The sequence below is a fragment of the Peromyscus maniculatus genome, chromosome 6 (assembly GCF_049852395.1).
Source record: "Peromyscus maniculatus bairdii isolate BWxNUB_F1_BW_parent chromosome 6, HU_Pman_BW_mat_3.1, whole genome shotgun sequence".
Lineage (NCBI taxonomy): Eukaryota > Metazoa > Chordata > Mammalia > Rodentia > Cricetidae > Peromyscus > Peromyscus maniculatus.
Window position 1 is genome coordinate 102,694,825 of NC_134857.1, and position 19,819 is coordinate 102,714,643.

Genomic DNA, 19,819 nt, shown 5'->3' on the forward strand with positions numbered 1-19,819 from the left:
TCTAAACATTGTCTTTTGAAAGACTAACTCTGGTGCATTGCTACAATAGATGACTTCTTCTAGCCTATTTCGCATTTCTTTCCTCATTCATTCTTCTTTCCCTCAGAGTAGAATGAAAGGGAGAACGTGCAGATCCAAAGGGAGTAAAGTACACTGGACAGAGATGAGCAGGTCTGTCCTGGGAAACCTTTGTGGGTTTTCTATTTCAAACTTAATAAGCATGCTGCTTGTTTTACCAGTTCACCTTTCAGCAGGGTCTGGAAGTTCAGCTGCTTATAGTATGTCTTTGGACACATCCTACCAGCATAATAGACCAAAATAAGATAATGGAGGTTTTAAAAAATACTTATCTAAATGAAGTAATATAAAATTATTTGAACATCCTATTTGTCTAAATACAATGAAACAATAAAGATGAAATATTATTTCCTTAACTCCAACAAAACATAATTGTTTATCTAGATATAAAATAGTTTGTGTTTTTCTCTGAAAGATGTGACAACCATGTGTTCTTAGTCTATGTTTTAGGGCTGGAGGCACCCAATTCTATCCCTTATGTGTAAGGCTCATTAAGAGATCATATTAGCTACCCAAGGATGTTTCTTTCAGAAAGGTGAGGTCATTTATAATACCTGCCACACAGGATAGTTACTAAAACACATAATTACCTTTATGAAGCAATATATACAGCCTGACATTCAGTAGTTCTTCAATAAAAATTATTTTTATCCTTTTGCTTTATCTTCTGATTTTTTTTTAATTTTCTCCATCTTTCATGTTTACAAATTTTGTGGAAAAATACCAGAGTTTTTCTGCTTTTCTAAAGAGACCATTATTTTTCTCTGGACTCTGAAAGATTTAGCTGTTTTTCAGGTCAATGAGAACCCCATTCAAAATTCCTTTTGAATTTTAAACTGCATAGCAACCAGAGTGAGATTTTGGCATATCTGATGGTGTCAGCTGAGCATGAATTCATAGACATTTCCAGGAAAGGACGAAGCATAATAGTGAATAGAGGATTATTTCTTCATTTTCTACATAATCTTAAAAAATTATCCAATATTCTCCAGTTTCAAAGACTTTATGATATTAGGGAATACTGTTTTATAACTGACACATTTAATTGCTGTACTTCCATGGGTGGACAGGGAAATGTCTATGATCATATAAATTAGAAATTTAGACATAATTAGAGTAATGTGATAAAGTTTCATTGTCATTAAAATATTGATTTAATATGGTAATAAAACACAAAATATGTAAGAGAATATGACTCAATTTTTTAGATTAAGCTGAACAATTTATGGTATGGTGAAGCCTGGTGATGTATCACAGATGCCAATGTTATTATTTCAAAATGAGTGAATATCAAAACTTATAAATAAATAAATATAAAATATAACTTCTTAAGATATATTTAAATTATTCATAATCTCTACAGTGATTATATGTATAAACACAATACTTTGACATTACTTCTAGGGAGTGCATTTTTTATCCACATTTAAATTCTTTTCTCACTGGGTATGTTGGTGCACACCTTAATCACAGCACTTGGGAGGCAGAGGCAGGTAGGTCTCTTGAGTTTGAGGCCATCTCTAAGTAGTGAAACAAATTTTTTTTCTTTTTCTCTGTATGGGCAGAAGATGATTAAATCACCAATTTGTACACTATCCACACATGGGGACTTCTATAAATATGTATAATAATTTTGATGCTTGATGTTTTCATTATTATTTCTCTATCTTCCCATCTAAATTTTATATGGTAGAATTTTCTACTGGTGAGCTGTTTTTTATTTGCTGTAAACACCACATAACTTTGCTCTATTCTTTCTTTCTTTTTTTATGAGGTATTTTACTATACTTTCTCAGCCTGGAATTACAGATGTGAGCACCCATACCCAGCAATGTTCCCAAAATTAGTGAATATTATTATTATATGTGAATTATTATTGTTACTATTTTTCAGTGGTTGGGCTTAAACTCAGCGCCTCACGCATGTGAGTCAAGTGTTCTATATCCCCATCACTCATAGACATCTTAAATGAATTAAAATGGGAAGAAATTGGTGTTGCCAAGTTCCATGTTGAACACTTTCCCATGCATATTTTAAGACATATATTTTAACTTATATTAGTTTTTTGACTACTGTATTCAGATAGCTTATGGTCGATGTGTGCTACATTGCTTTGAGAAACTTTGTACTCTTTATCTTCATTTTATTGTCTGTAATTCACTGCTACTTGATTTGGATTTGACTAGAAGTTGAATATTTGGCCAATTCAAAAGAAAGTTGCCAATTCAAATTTTATACAATTGCTCATATATTTATTGTCTGTTATTACTCTTCTAAAATTTATATGTAAATATACATCTAATCAATACATTGTGTTGGGTTGTGGGATAATCTTTTTGCACACTGTGAAGATGTGTCTCTGATAAAGCACCTTCTGATTGGTTTAATACAGAGTTGAACAGCCAATAATTAGGCAGCAGAGGATAGGCAGGACTTCCAGGAAGAGATAGGAACTCTGGGAAAAAGAGAGGCAGAATTAACCAGCCAGACACGGAGGAAGTGGGATGCACAGTACTGAGCAGAGGTAACAAGCCACATGGCAGAACATAGATTAATATAAATGAGTTAATTTAAGTTATAAGAGCTAGGTGGGAACAAGCCTAAGCTAAGGCCAAGCTTTCATAATTAATAAGAAGTCTTCGCATCATTATTTGGGAGCTGGGAGTCCAAAGACAGTCAAACAGTAGTATTGAGATTTGGGGAACTTGAACTCTAAGAACACATTTGTCATCAAAACTGCAGTAGTATATTAGGTTCTCTTCCCTGAACCACCACCTCCTAGTCTTCTTAACAATACTAGATGAATTCAAAAGCCCATTCTCACTCAAGAATGTTAATAATCTAAAACAATTTAAAAAAATACATAGGCATTTATAATTCCAACAGTTAAAGAGAAGACATATCCAGGTGTGCTATGCTGCCATGGCACCAGACAGGAAGTACCTAACCTATTTAGCAAAAACATCTGTAGATCATCTCACATAACTCTCACCCCTCAAATAAAATTCGGAATGACCCCACATATCTTACTATATGCTTTGACGCTAGAGTTGACATAAGTTTTCTAGAAAAACTCATTGAGACTAAGAAAACTTCTTTCAGCTACTTTTCCATCTGAACCTTCACAGTGTAAAGGCTAGATTATTTAAAACAGAAAGTTAAGTTTGGTAATAAAGTTATGAATGAATACAAATGACTTACATTTTTTAAATAAGAATTTAATTGTTGAATTCAAATTAAATGCCTTGAAATGAAATGCACTTAACTGCTATTAAAGGATTATCATAATGAAGAACTTAAATAGCTTAGGCAGCGTGTAGGACGACAGCAGCTTTTATTTGCAGAGATTTCTGTGGCATGCTCAGCCTCCTTGTCACAGGTCATCTGATTCTGGCATAGTGGTGTCTTCTGTAGGCTCGGTAGTTATCACTACAGGAATATTCTCCGATATCCACCCCTTTGGAGTCCTGTTAAAGGACCGTCTGCCTGAAAGAGGGTTGGCAAAGGCCATGAACCTGGGATCTGTTAGCAGTAGTAGTTCAAAATCTGGAACTTTGAATTTAACCATTTTTGATGCTTTCTCAAAACCTCCAAATGGAGTGGCAACTCTGTGGGAATCAAAGGAAAAGCAAATGATAATTAATATTCAATTTTGTTATAAAATACAAACAATCTCATAATTTTATGGACCTATTATTATGGTCTTCGACTGATATTTTTCAGTTTGGGGCCTTGGGATCAAGCGATTTCATTGAAGATCCATGCATTCATAGTAAAACAGATTAATAACAAATTATCATGGAGCCCCTTTGGAAGTACTCTTGGTTTTGGATAAATCTGTTCCCTGAATTCTTGCCTCTGCTTTTGCTGTCTGTTGTATTTGATACCTGTGGCATTCACCTTAAAATCTTTGAAATTTGCTAAAAGAGGCCCTGAATTTGAAGGAGAGCAGGGAGGGGTGTACGGGAGAGTTTGGAGGGAGGGAAGGAGGGAGAAATGCTGTAATTAAAACATAATCCCAAAATAAACAAAATTTCAAAATTCCCCCACTTAATTCTGAATCGAAATCTAACCTCTACCATTGCATACAGGATCTCACATAAATTTCTGACTTGTTTTATGTTAGACATTGTTTGCTCAGTCATTGCCAGGCACAGTTCTACACGAACAATGCAGATGATACAGCTTCAGAATGCATGGAGTGAAGGAGACGTAACATACAAACCCACACAAGCAAACATCCGACAGGGTGAGCTGTGCAGCAAATTTAAGTAGGATGATGCTGTGAAAAGCTGAGTGTTGAGTTTCTTTAGATTGAATCATCACACACATTTCTCAGGGTGGGGGTGACATTTACACTACCTTCTGAAGAGGAGGGCTTAGCCAGTAGAATTTGGCTGATGAGCAACAGCCAGTCCACTACAGAGAAGAGTCAAAGGCGAAGTTCAGGGAAAGGGCGAAGACTTATCTGTCTAGATTAGCAGAGGGAGGCAAGAGAGGCACACAGGCTGATCTGTGGGATTTTGTCTAAGGAGGAAATATGGGAGCTGAAGAGATGGCTCAGTGGTTAAGAGAGCTTTCTCTTCCTTCAGACCAGAGTTTGGTTCCAAGCACCAGTATCCTGTAGTGTGCACAACCACTTGTAACACCTGCTCCAAGAGATAGGATGCCCTCTTCTGGCTTCTGTGCACACACACACACACACACACACACACACACACACACACACACACACACCTAAATCTTTTTTTAAAAGCGCATTTCCTGTGAGTATGAAGGGAAATCACTGGAGGGGAGCAATATGACCTGGTTAAACTTTGTAATGGGGATTCTAATTGCCAGGTGAATAGATTATCAGAGGTCAAGAGCAGCAACCTGTGAGAAGTTCTGGTTTGTATTCCAGGTGCTATCGGTGAAGATGGAAGACCAAGTGTTTCAAGGTCTGTTTTGGAGGCAGATTGACAGCATTTTCTCATAAATCAGATAAAAATATAGGAGGAATGGGAACATCAAGGACAACTCACAGGTTCGGAGTTTTAGCAACTAGAAGGTGCAAGGTTGAGAGTTTTTGACTGATGTGCAGGTGGGAACGTGACTTGAGAAGACAGTCACACTGTGTTGGCCCTGTTCACTTTCATGTACACTTTGTTTTTGCCAGGTAGGAAGCTGATTTCCCTTCCTGCTTATGCTAACCATCATGTTGCCTCTACTCACCTCCTTTTTCCCCCTTTCTCTGTTTGGAATTCTCTTGTTCTAATACATTCTAAACACTCCTTAAGTTTAAACTCATAACTTCTTGAAGATTTCCTTGCCTTGAAGCCATGTTTTCACAGACTCTGCCTTCTACCTTTTCATTTTTTTTTTGGTATTGGTTTATCTGTTGTTTATTACCTTACTGAACTCCAGAAGGGTTGGAATTCTCTCTGCTGTGCATTGTAACTTATTACAATATGCTTGCATAGTGCATTCTACCAGAAGATTCTGCACAGACATCCGGACAATAGGAGTGGGCAAAACTTATGTTTTCCAGTATAATGAGGAACACTTTAGAAAGACATGGACAGGATCTAATTTTCTTTACATCTCTATCACTTTGCTCTCTTTCTTGAATATCTTAAGTACAGTCTGTTTGCCTTCTATTAAAGAAATGCTAGAGCATTATGGGCACTACCAACTTTTGAATCATCAGTTTTGAGTTGTTTAATTGTTTTAGTCTGCTGGAAGGAAAGTTCTATTCAGTGTCCTTCCCATCTTCTCAATCCATGCACGGTAGTGTCCATAAAGCTTCTCCGTCAGGAGCTGCTGTTGGCCGTTCGTTATTCTTTTAACTTCACAGGATCTCTTTTTCCACCAAGTCAGCCATTTAGATTTGCATTCAATTTGTTAGAAAAACCGTGCAAAGGGCACTCAACTTCAGGAAGTGTCGTGCAACCAACAGCATTTCAAGCTTCAGTCACGACAGCTTTAACTAATTTGGTGGTTAGTGTTAATACAGCCTCAGCAATCTGGAGTTGAAAGAGTTTAATGCCTGCATTTTGGTTCAAAATATCTTTAGTGGTATGAGGAAATTTTTATTTTGTTGATTTTTTGGAGGGGGGATTGGATTTGAGTCCAAGGTCACACACAAATGCTTCACAAATATACAGCTACTCAGACATACGCCAGACTCAGAAATAGTTTATGTTGCTTTTAACTTCCCATATGATTTGCCATAGTCTTTTAAAAATGATTATACAGAGTAGAGAAAATAATTCTAAAAAATTTTAAAACTGTGTTAGTTCAGAAACACTTGAAATTTTATAGACTGACTTGAAAATTTTGTCAAACTTCAAAAACAAAATCTTGTTCTAAAACATTCACTAGACACTGTATTCATCATGGATTTTTTTTTAACTCTGCAATATTTGTTGTTTTGTAATTATATAATAACAGTAAGTTCTTAAAATTGAGCCTGTATCAATTAAGTTGGACCCGAATTTATTAATCTTTATTCACTTATGTGACACGGATTTCTCCTTATGTGTTGGATTCAAGGGTTTCTGTTTCTTTATTTTGTTGTACTCAGGGTCAAACTCAGGGCGTTGTGCAATCTGGCAAGCACCTTACCCCTGAACTACATTCCCATCACTGGGTTCTTGTTTGCCAAGTATTTAATATATGTATATTCCTAGAAATAGCCTCAGCGTTCCACCTTGTTAGTACTCTGCTATATTTTTTCTAGAAAGACCACATGCCTCCATTACCACATTTTATCCTAAGCCATCTAAGAATACCAAACAGCAATTGTGAAAGTGCATTGTTCCTCAGCATGTGCTAGAAGAATGTGAGGAGAAACCAAAGGCATCATCATTATTGTCAAAGAAATTGTAATCCCTTTAGAACTTAGTCATCTCGTTTTCCTGTGATAAAGGCATACTATACTGAATTGTGTTGGAAAAGTCTCCCAGAATGTACAGGAATCAGACAATACAACAAATAAAGCAAGTGAGAGTTGATATTGAGGATAATCAAGCTTCCAGCAGAATAAAAGAGTGCACTGAGATCATGATCAGAGCCAGTGATTGACAGATTATGACTTTCCTGAAAAAAGGGAGAAGAGGCTATAATCCAAAAAGAGTCATTGAAGAGGGTTGTGGATGAATCAGCTTGCCTAGGGGAGGAACAGGGAGGGGTTTGTGACCCACATGTTGGGAACCAATATTCTAAGATAAATTGCTTAACATTCAGGGATTCCCAAACATTATATAAGACCAATTCATTATTCAACATAGATGTTTAATGAATGCCTATTAGGTTCCAGGTACCATTATAAATGCTAAAGTTATGGTAAAAATAGGACATAGTGGTACAACTTTTCACTGGTGTCTGTATTATAGAGAAGGAGACTCATGGAAAAAGAATGGATTAACCATATAGGAGGTAACAAGAAGTGCCATGAAGAAAAATAAAACATGGTACTTATAGCATTGTGGATTTAAGTCCAGGAGGAAGAACACCACTTAAATTCACTCATCAGGAAGTCTTGGTAAGATAACACAGAGTCCTCTGTACCAATTTATTAATTATTTTAGACTGGAGATAGAGCTGAGCAGTAGAGTCCATGCCTAGCATTTGGCAATGTCCTGGGGTCAATTTCCCACAGTAAGAACACAGAGAGGAAAAAGGGGAAGGGGAGGGGGAGAGGGGGAGAAAGAGGAGGAGGGGAGAGAGAGGGGGGAGGGGAGAGAGATAGGGAGGGAGGGAGGGAGAGAGAGATGGGGGAGAGATAGGGAAGGAAGGAGAGAGAAAGGGGGAGAGGGAGGGAGGGAGGGAGGGAGAGAGACAGAGACAGAGACAGAGACAGAGAGTTTCAAGATAGGGACAACAGAGCCACTGAATCAAGCATGGCTGTTTTACATGGTCTCTCACAGAACACTCATTACTGGGTTTATGAATGGTTACACACATTAGATAAGAGGCTGGAGTCGAACATTTCTGAAGTAAGCAGAATTTGGTCAAGTGATTTTATAGTTATTCCAGAAATAAAATGTACTTGTTTTAAAATGCATTTTCTGAATTAAATCTCAAAGGGAGAGCTCGCCACCTCTCAACCCACTGCTTAGGTTTGGCATGCAGTGTACTGTCTTCCTGGTTTTTAGCCAATGCAGGCTATTTTTTCCGAAGAAACTATGAGTAGTTTTCTTGACTTGTAAAGGACAATATTCCTTCTGTTCCGTCATCCATCTCTTAGCTCCCACTGCAGGTCCAGTGGAGGTTGCTGTTAGGAAAACAGTTTTCTTTTCTTTTCTTTGGCACCTCTGAGACAACATCCTGTTGATTTGGGCTCCATTACCCTTTCCACAGACATGAAGGAGAATCCAGCATCCAGAGTGGGAGACTGTAAGGTGTTTCAGGTCCATGGAAATACTTTCAAGCTTCATTCCAAGTTAGTGGAGCACAAATTTCCGGTGGAAAGACTCCAAGTCTTCGCTTAAAATGGAATCGTATCTCTATAATTTCCATAATACTAACTTTTCAGAAATAGATCTGAGTTAAAATGGTTTTCATATTATGTCATCTATGTAGTGAATAGCAAGCCTGCATCTCTCAGATTCACAGATTGATGCTTTCTTATTCACTCTGATGTCCATTTGTAAAATTAAACAGCACTGGATGTATAATATATTCATGATAATTGTTAATTTTTTCTGCAAGGTAAAACAATTCCATAGAAATTTAAAAAATAAATTATTCTACCAAATAGCAAATAAGTGTGCTATATTTAAAAGCACTTTCATCATAAAATATATTCTAAGGATGAGAAAATTAAGTTAAACGTTGCACCTAAGATCATACAGCAGTCTGAAACAAAGCCAGGAACTTCCTCTCTCTCAGCTTATTTCTCTTGTGCTCCATGGGCTTGAGTGTAGCATGAAGTTTGAACACATACAAAAGGCATATAAGAACAAAAAGTTGTATTCAGATCCTGGTCATTTTGAGATTGTAATTATCCTTGGGAGTCAGTTTTCTTTCAGTCATTATCACCACTGAGTGTTTTCAGCCTGTGCCTTGCCCTTTGTTAATATCCAATGATTATGCCTAAGGACATGGGGACACTAAACTGTAGTGGTTTACTTCTTGCAAGGATGTTAGGATACGTGGAACCTCTCTCTCTCTCTCTCTCTCTCTCTCTCTCTCTCTCTCTCTCTCTCTGTGTGTGTGTGTGTGTGTGTGTGTGTGTGTCTTTACCATTTGTTTTACAAAAATGAAAACATTACATCAGAATAAAGTCTCAGTGTAGTAACACATTGAATAATTTAGTAAATATAGGGAGAGAAACAATACTATTGCATTTTACTTTTGAAATGTATGCATAATAGTTGAGGAACTAAATTCTTGGTCAAATTATATTCTCAAAATCATTAGTAGTTTGAGAAAATAAAATTGTGTTGACATACAATGTGAAAAAAAACCATTTTATACCTGGAAATTATTTGAATTCTCTTTTTGAATGACTGGACTATATTCTGACAAATTAAAATGAAGGGCCTTTGTCACATTGAATTTATACAGGTTAGAGATCATTACTGGAGTTATTTTGTCTATACGAGAGCTTTAAAATAAAATTTTTATTGAAGTACAAGATACACAAAGAAGCACTCACACATCATAGGCTACAGGCCATGAGCATAGTGAAAATTGTTTGTTTTCTAGCTGTTGGCTCCTGGAGTGTTTTATGCTGACTGTGTGCTCCGTGCTCCTGCCGCGTTACTTTCTCATCCTGGTGACTGTCTGTGGCTCCTTTTGGATGTTCGCTGCGTTACGTTCTCATCCTGGTGACTGTCTGTGGCTCCTTTTGGATGTTCGTCACGTTATTTTCTCATTCTGGTGACTGTGGCTCCTTTTGGATGTTCGTCGAGTTACTTTCTCATTCTGGTGACTGTGGCTCCTTTTGGATGTTCGCCGCGTTACGTTCTCATCCTGGTGACTGTCTGTGGCTCCTTTTGGATGTTCGTCGCGTTACTTTCTCATTCTGGTGACTGTGGCTCCTTTCTCATTCTGGTGACTGTCCGTGGCTCCTTTCTCATTCTGGTGACTGTGGCTCCTTTTGGATGTTCGTCGCGTTACTTTCTCATTCTGGTGACTGTGGCTCCTTTTGGATGTTCGTCGTGTTACTTTCTCATTCTGGTGACTGTCTGTGGCTCCTTTTGGATGTTCGTCGCGTTATTTTCTCATTCTGGTGACTGTCCGTGGCTCCTTTTGGATGTTCACCGTGTTATGTTCTCATTCTGGTGACTGTGGCTCCTTTTGGATGTTCGCCGCGTTACGTTCTCATCCTGGTGACTGTCTGTGGCTCCTTTTGGATGTTCGCTGCGTTACGTTCTCATCCTGGTGACTGTCTGTGGCTCCTTTTGGATGTTCGTCACGTTATTTTCTCATTCTGGTGACTGTGGCTCCTTTTGGATGTTCGTCGAGTTACTTTCTCATTCTGGTGACTGTCTGTGGCTCCTTTTGGATGTTCGTCGCGTTATTTTCTCATTCTGGTGACTGTCCGTGGCTCCTTTTGGATGTTCACCGTGTTATGTTCTCATTCTGGTGACTGTGGCTCCTTTTGGATGTTCGCCGCGTTACGTTCTCATCCTGGTGACTGTCTGTGGCTCCTTTTGGATGTTCGTCGCGTTACTTTCTCATTCTGGTGACTGTCCATGGCTCCTTTTGGATGTTCGTGGGCATAACCATGCCATCTGTGAACACTGGCAACTCTGCTTGTTACTCTTGTCTTACTGTCTAATAGGGATCAACAACTGTCTGTGTCTGAAGATGTGTGTGTAGATTTAGCTTTGACTGTTAAGGAATACTTTGTAAATTGGTAGTTATGTTATGATTTTAGGTATTATTTCCTGACTTCCATCATTTTAGTTAGGAAACCAACTTGCTTTTAATTCTTTGTTTTTTTTGGTTGGTGTTTTTGTTTGTTTGAGACAGGGTTTCTCTGTGTAGCTTTGCGCCTTTCCTGGAACTCGCTTTGGAGACCAGGCTGGTCTCGAACTCACAGAGATCCGCCTGCCTCTGCCTCCCGAGTGCTGGGATTAAAGGTGTGTGCCATTTGAAGAGATACTTTAATCCTGGGCCTTGGACCCTCCTTCCTGCTTCACTCACACTTCTCAGCTTGCGTGGTGTTTCTTGAAGCTTCATGTCTTCTAGCAGGTTTGAAGAAGTCTTGGCCATCAGTCCTTCCCATGTTGCTTTAACTCCTCCACAGGGTCCTGTCCCCACAGATTGGCATGGCTGCTGCACATGTGTCCTCTGCTTCCCTTGCTCTGTAAATTCATTTCTCTTTCCCCTGCGTTCACCGGGAACATTGTCCCATGACATGTATACATCTAGCCATCTTGGAATTGCCATACATATTAGGAACTACTGTAGAGCATTATATGCACCCTTGCTCAGTCATAAACCCTGCTGCCCTTAGAAGCAGTCAATATTTTGAATTTTATAGTAATATAAACACCAAATAAATTTTAAACTGGAGGACATTATACTAAGCCAATCTAAAAAGACAAATATATATGATGTCACTTATAAGAAATATTTAGAGCAGGAAAAATCATAACAGAAAGTAGAATGGTGGCTGTCTGAGACTAAGAATGTGCATAAAAATCATTGTCTAACAGATGTGGGAGTTGGAGTCTTACAAGAAAATGTGTCTTGGGGACGGTGGTAATAGTTACATATATTGTGAGTGTAGTCATCATATGATTAAAAGTGAGGGATTGGAAAGATGGCTCAGCAGTTAAGAGCATGCCCTGCTCTTGCAGGTTTCTAGATTCCCAGCATTTAAATGGTGGCACACAACCATCTGTAACTCCAGTTCCAGGGGACCTTGTGCCCTTTCCTGACCTCCATGGACACCATGAACACACGTGGTCTTTTCAAAAGTGGTTAAAGTTGTCCAATTTATACTATGTGTTTTATCATAATAAAAAGTTGACAGAAACTTTACAGTCATGAAGATGATTTGAGTCTAAAGTTGTATCATCCAAAAGGACTGACTTTTGACTCTGCAGCTGCGTGACTGAGAGGAAGTAGTATTTGCCCATCTTGACACTGCTGAATGAAGCCACATGGAGTGTGCTGAAGGCTGGTCTACAGCTTGCCTTGACTCCAAAGGGGTGTGTTAATGATTTCTACCAGAAAGCCTGGAGTAGACAGCAGGACTTTTCTGTGAAAGATCCTAATCTCTTCCTGCTCGTCACATGCTCCAAACTGCTCAGTTTTGCTTACCCTCTCGGCCTTTTATGTTTTACCCGTGAACACCTCCCTGAGAAAAGTGACATCAAATATTGCGTTTAGATTCTAAATTTTCCTTTTTTCCCCCTGAGATTTTGTTCTTCAAGATAATTGACTGTCTTCATAGCTTTTAAATAACTTAAAAAAAAAAAAAAAAGATGATTGTGCCTAAAAGGCAGTTCGTCCGATGAAGGCCCTTGAAGTTCTGCCTGAGTTCAATCCCTGGGTCTTACTTGGTAGAAAACAAGAACAGACCGCTGCAGGTCTCCTCTGACCTCTGCCTGTGCACTATGGCACATGCACTGACCTCCCACCACACAAACAAAATGGAGAAATATAAATAAATAAATAATAAATAAATAAATGGAAAAATTTAAAAATTTCATTATTTTTATGAAGTTTTTCATGTAGACTCCAGTGAATTAACCAGTTAAAACTTTTAGAGTATCAGTGCAAAAAATGAGTGTCCACTCAGACTTAGACACCTGTGTTTGTATTTAGATGATTTTCTCAAGATCAAAGCTGGTTTTCTACAGAGGATTCGACTCCCCCTACGGCAGTGAGATTGTCTGGGTCTCCCACATCCACCGGGTCACGCTGGATAACTGAGTTACCTGTTAAAGCTCCTGTAATCAGGCAGTTCTGCCTTTCCTTCCGGCTTGAAAAGTTTCGGGTACAAAGCCTCCAGGAGCTCGGGGTCGCTGCCGATGGCCTGCTCCCAGGGTGACTGGTAGTACTTGGGAACGGCCGTCGTGTTAAATCTTTCAGGAGGAATTTCCTTCAGTGGTCCAGAATATCCTTTGGAAACAGCAAAAGTGAGTAAACAGAGTGCTCTTCATTTACTAAACGCCACCTAACATCTTGCTGCATTTAGTGTTTCTTGCTGAGGTAAGTTCAGGACAAACCCTTTCTATGAGTCTCCAGAAAGCAGCAAACTGAAGTGAAGATGTTTAAAAACTCTTTTAAATTTAAGGACCTTAGAAAAGAAGACACTTATTATTATTGTTATTATTATCATTGTTAAATTTATTAACACTTTTAATGATTTGCTTTTCCAAATCATGTTATTTTCCCTTGACTCTAATTTAAATTTATTTAAGCAAAACTATTATTTTTAAATGTGCTCTTTTGTTATTTTACATTAGACTCAAAAAAAATCATTTTAAAAGAAGAGTTAAGTACCCACTGTAGCCTTATTGTTATGAAGTTCTTCATACACACACAGCTAGGCTGTGATGGGACACACCTTTAATTTCAGCACTCAGGGAGAAGAGGCAGGTGGATCTCTGAGTTCGAGTCCAGCCTGGTCTACACAGTAAGTCCAGGACAGCTAGGGCTATTACACAGAGAAATCCTGTCTCAAAACAAACAAACAAACAAACAAAACCAAAATCAACGAAGAAAAGAGAAAGAGAAAAGGAAAGAAAAATATTTAAGTATTAGTAGTCAGCCCTGAAACCATATACACACAAACAACAAAAACAGACTCAACAGATTGTATTTATGTATATATGTAATGATAATATACATACATATAAATAATATATGTAATAATAATAATAATAATGAAGAGGCTATCAATTTGAGAGTGGAGAGGGATTGGAGGAAGGGGACATGGAGGGGACTGGAGTGAGGAAAGGAAAATAGAAAGTGATAATTATATTTTAATTGAAAATGTAAAATTAAATAAATAAATTAAAAAATTAACCAAGTACTCATCATATCTAAAAGACTATACTCATCACACTTAGTTCTCACCTTAACTTGTTTTCCTTATTTTAAAGATTTAAAAAAGTCAAACCAAAATAAATTAATTTTTTAACAGTGCAACAGTAAAATGAAAAGGAGCGTGTGGACAGATCATGGCGTTGAACTTGGCCACTGTGGGCTGGAAGCTTACTTTCTGCTGCAGCTTCTGTTTGGAATGACTGAAGAACTTTGTTACCATATTAACCTTACAATACTGTGCAGTTGAATTGTGCTTACTTGTTCTTCTGCAATGTTATTTTAATATGTCTATGGTTTTTCTCAACGTGACCAATCAGAATGCTTCTAAATGATCTAACTTCAGCAGTGGCTGATGCTCAACTTACTTTTCTTTAAATATGAAATGTTAGTGAGTTGTTTCACCTATATTCAAAATCATTCATTATCACTCTTTGAGGAAATCTCTTAAAATGGTTTTCCTAAATTGTTTATTCATTTTCTAGAACCCAAGAGATATTACTCATTTCACAGCTTAGTTCCATAAATTAAAAAAATTACTTTGTATATTATTCTTAAGGCAATATTTGAATTTTTAAAGACAAAATTTTGCTATAGTTTATTTTGAAAAGTTACTAGTTAATTAATATAATTTTTCCTAAAGGTATCTCTCAGCATGTAATAACATTTCTAAATGTAATATTAATGTAATAGGGTTTGTTTTTAAAACAAGCTAAAAGATCATGGTCTTTTTTCGTTTGTGGGTTTTGTTGTTATTGTTGATATTGTTTGTTTCTTTTGAGACAGAGTTTAAGTAGCCCAGACTGGCCTGAAAGTCATAAACCTCCTGCCTTAGCTTCCAGAGTGCTAGGATTAAAGGAATGAGCCACCTACACCTAATGAAATCTGTGCTTTACAGACTGCATATAAATCCTTTCAGAGAACATAAACCAATGAAAAAACTGACTCCTGAGAGCTGTCTTCTGACCTCCACATGCACTCAGCAGAAGTCACACACACACACACACACACACACACACACACACACACACACACACACTCATGCACACACGCTCTCTCTTACATACATTCATACACATATACTCCCTCTCACACACACACACACTCATGCACACATTCTCTTACACACATTCATACACATACTCTCTCTCTCTCTCTCTCTCTCACACACACACACACACACACACACACACACACACACACACTCTCAAACACACACAAACCCCAAATAAATAAAAATTTAAAAAAGGAACACCATGGACTGTCTGAAAGAATATATAACTATTATAAATATTTTTATGTGATTCTTTCAAACTTAAATTTTACTCTTGTCTTAAACTTATGAACAAAATATATTTAATGAGAAAAGTTACATCATTTAAATGCCACGTAATGAAATGTCAACGAGTAGTATTTTTAAATACATAGAAGTTTTACTGTTCCATTTGAGGGTGCTTAGGTACCTGGTGCGATGTTCTCTGGATTTGGAGGGCTTCGTGGATCTGGGGTGTTGGGAGGAGTCGAGGGGGCTTGCTGTGAACCACTTTCCAGGTTGCTTCCATCAATTTTCCCATTCTGCATAGCAATATTGTGCTGTATTGGTTTAAAAGTCAAATGAAACTATTAGGCACAGTATTGGCATATGCAAGCCTCCATCGGTATATCAAGAAATTAAATATAATGAACCATATTGTTCCTCAGGACAGCAGTAATTTACATTGTAATAAAGTTGAGCAGCTCAATGAAAACTTTTGTGTATGTCAGGCTATAATTCACTGGACAAAAATGAAAACCAAAATGCATTGAGCATTGCTATGTGTGTGACCCTGCAGTGCTCTCCTTCAGTTTATTTGGTTTCTGTTCATAACATCACTCTGAGAAATGTGTCTAATTGTAGAATCTTTACCAATCTAATAAAAGACAGCATATGGCCCAACATTTGACCTAGATATTCTTCTATAAAATAATGTTTTTCTTAATTCTTTGAGAATTCTATATAATGTATTTTGCTCTTATTCATCTCCCTTCTCAAATTCCTCCAAGATCCTCCCCCATTTACCCAAACTTCATGTCTCTCCTTCCCCATCAAGTCCAGTGTGTATTGGCCAACTACTCGTGAGTGTGGGGCCTGCCGAGGTTGTCCAGGTGTCACACTCTTAAAGAAAACTGACTTTTCCTTTCTTAGCAGCAATTAAACAGCAAGAGCTCTTCAGCTAGGGTTGGGACCTCATGCCCACTCCCCTCCTCCCTCCCCGCTCTTGGGCTGGGGTTCTGTCTGGCTTGAGCTTGCTGTCACACTGTCACATGGTCACATTGCTCTGAGTTTATAGGTGCTTCTGTCCCTGTGTCTGGCAAATGCCATCCACTACCTCTGGCTGTTACAATCTTCCCACCCTCTTGTCCACTAGATTCCTGAGCCTGAGAAGAGGGTTGTGATACCGATGTACCATTTAGGACTGAGCACTCTGAAGTCTGTTATTCTCTGCATGTTAACCAATTGGAGTCTTTATGGTAATTGCTATCTGCTTCGAGAAGACGCTTCTCTGATGAAGGCTGAATGGAGCACTGATCTGTGGCTTTCGCAATATGTTATTAGGAATCATTTTAATGCTATGTCTTTTAGCAGAATATGCTAGTAGATTTTCCCCTTGAGCCCATGACCTTTGTAGCCACAAGTTCTTGGCTCTATTGATATTGTCATACTTAAGTCCAATGAAAAAGTGCTTGATTACTCCTGTAAAATTTGTGCTCCTGTTGTACCAGTGGGCGTGTCTTGCTAGGCCAGTCATTCATATAATTTGCAAGGTTCACAACTGGCTGTGATTGGCTTGCTTTTCTCTTGTAGCATTCACAGCACCATTCAGCACCATGAAAGCAGCCAGTAGGGATGAAGCTTCTTCCAGCTGACTACCGGCTAGATTTCCCCACATTCACTGTGACTCAAGTATGTGATGTCTTCAGCAATGAGATCTCACCGTCAAGCATGAAATAGCAAAGTATTGTATATTTGCATTTCCCTGATTTCTAGCAATGTTGAATGCTTTTAAAGATACTTCTTAGCAGTTTTGATTTGTTCTTTAGCGAACTCTCTGTTCAAATCCATAGGCATTTAAAACTGGGCCATTTGATTTCTTGGCTCTGTTTTGAATTCTTTATATATTCTTGGCAAAGATTCTCTTCCACTCTGTGGGTTTCCTCCCCATTCAATTGATCAATGTCTTCCAATTGATGAATGGATGTTGAAAATATGGCACATAGAGACAATGGAATATTATTTAGTTGTAAAGAAAATGAAATCATGAAATTTACAAGTAACAAAATATTATGCTAAGTGAGGTAACTCTTAGTTTGTCCAGAAAGACAAACACGCTGTTGGTGTCCCTTATTGGTGGATCCTAGATGTGAATTTTTAGATGTGAGTGTATAACCGGGAGTAACCTCAGAAGCCAGGAAAGTAAAAAGGGGAGTTGGGGGGTACTCTAGAAAGAAGAATAGTCATACACAGGTGTTATGAAGGGGTACATGGGAAGAAGAGGGCAGGAACTTTAGCTGGGGAGAAGGAAGGGCAATAGAGAGGAAGAGGGAGAGGGGAGGAACAAATAACACCAAGAATGTTTGGAAAGCCATAGGGAATAATATTATTTTATGTTTACCTAAAATTTTATATATAACACACATTTTTACATATATTACATATAGTTTAAATGAAATTATTCCACCTGGGATGACAAAGCTTCTCCCAAAAATCGCAAGTTATTTATCAAAGCCTCCAGTGCCAGGCATGTGAAATGTCATTTCGAGTTGTCTGTCAGGATAGTCCAAGAGCACCCCAAAACAATACAGGCCATCGATGTCACCCAAGATCACCCCCCAAACAACACAGGCCATCGATGTCACCCAAGAGCACCCCCGAACAATACAGGCCATCGATGTCACCCAAGAGCACCCCCAAACAATACAGGCCATCGATGTCACTCTTGGTTGTCTCTCTGAAATTCAAGGGAAGGCACTAGCAGTGGTGAAACCACCACACACTTCGGACACAAGACTTGGAGGTGAAGAGCTGGATCTGACCTGGAAGTCTCCTCCCTGAGGACTAGCTCTGAAAGTTCCAGAAGGTGCTTTAGTCACAAACAGCGCTCTAGGTCCCTATGCTGCCATCTTCATGCGCACAAGTGTCTGCTTTGAATTTAATTGAATGCTTGTTTTTTGTTTTGTTTTTTAACCAAGTCTTATATCATGAAAGTATTCTATGAGTATTTGCTGAATTTTTAGTGACTATATCATCAAATCGAGCTGGTTTCTTTTTGTCATAGCCTTCTTAAACATTGTCTTTCTTTTCCACTTTAGTCTGCATGTGTATAACTTCCTTGGTTTTTTTTCTTTCAAAAATTATTTTGTGTTTAGTTACATGCACGTGTGTCTGTGCATGGGTAGTGTATGTGAATGCAGTTGACTCAGAGGTCATGGGTTTTGAATCTTCTGGAGCTGGAGTTACAGACAGTTTGTGAGCTACCACGTGGGCTATGGGAATTAAATGTAGGTCCTCAGCAAGAGCAGCAAGTGCTCTTGACTGCTGAATCCACTCACCTTCCTCATTCTTTATCATACAGATGTTACCTTCTGCTCACTTCCCATCATGCATTTCTCCTTTAGTCAGTTGGAACACTAATGCTTCTTATGTATAACATGACTCCAACCTTTAGACATTCTTTCTTATTTCATGTTGAATATCATTCAAACTCATGTCCAGCCACTAAGATCTTGGACTTACCTCTTACACATACCAGCACATTTCCAAGATAATCTCCCATATTCCCTGCTCTTTCCTGCTCATCAATTTATTATTGGTGCTTCGTCTGCTTGGAATGACCTCCCTCTGCTCATTGTCAAGCCAGATCCCAAGTTCTCTGTGTCTATCTCCAATCTCCCTCTTCTTTCTAATGTAGCCGACCAGAAATACCACCACATCTGTTTATCTCAACACTTCAACTACATCTGTACATTCTCTTATGACCTCTCTTACTTGTTCTGGTCAAACAGATTTTTGTTAGCACATTCATGGCACTGGGAGTTAGCCGCTAGTTTAGAGATGTTTTAAATCTAGTTAGGCAACATTCTTCTTCTTCTATAGTTACACATAAGACTGCTTTTATCCAGGTGTGCTGGCGCACACTTTTAATCTCAGCACTCACGAAGCAGATGCAGGTGGATCTCTGTGACTTTGAAACCAGTAAGCACAGTGCCAGGACTGCACAATGAAACTGTCTCAAAGACGTTTTAAAGGCTATTTTTAATAATCACTAAATAGAAAACAGTCTACATACACATACAATTCAATGTCTAATAGTTTGACTTTAACATCTACCTCAAGTGTTTTACTTAATTTACTATATTAGTATTTTACCAACTTCAATTGTAAATTAGAAGACCATTGAGATGTATGTGGTAAGGTACAAAGCATAATGGATAAAGAATCACCTTTTGTTAAGTTTCTAAAAGGTGTCTATGAAATGAATTTCACCTATGGGGACAGGTAATTCTACCCACATTCATTTTAGGGATCATGATTCCAGCCCGCTGGAAGCTTCTCCTGAGGCTTACAATGAACAGGAACATCAACTCTGGTTAGTCATTAGCAGGAAGGGCCCAAGACTTCTATTATCACAGGTTAGTGTACAAACAAAGCCCCATGACGCTCAGCTGATGACTGATTGTGACATAAGCCTTAAATTATTATGTCCAT

At 38.3% G+C, this 19,819-nt stretch overlaps 1 protein-coding gene across 1 annotated transcript in view; it reads right to left on the minus strand.

Moving 5' to 3' along the window:
• Positions 1 to 3,275: 3,275 nt before the first annotated feature.
• Myoz2 (myozenin 2) overlaps positions 3,276 to 19,819 on the minus strand; it is a 29,355-nt gene continuing 12,811 nt past the window's right edge. The window contains exons 4-6 of the mRNA XM_006991876.4: positions 15,537 to 15,666; positions 12,963 to 13,146; positions 3,276 to 3,686 (exon numbers count right to left, since the gene is read on the minus strand). Of these exons, the coding sequence (XP_006991938.1) occupies positions 3,452 to 3,686; positions 12,963 to 13,146; positions 15,537 to 15,666 (549 nt within the window). The 3' untranslated portion in view covers positions 3,276 to 3,451. The remainder of the gene's footprint in view (positions 3,687 to 12,962; positions 13,147 to 15,536; positions 15,667 to 19,819) is intronic.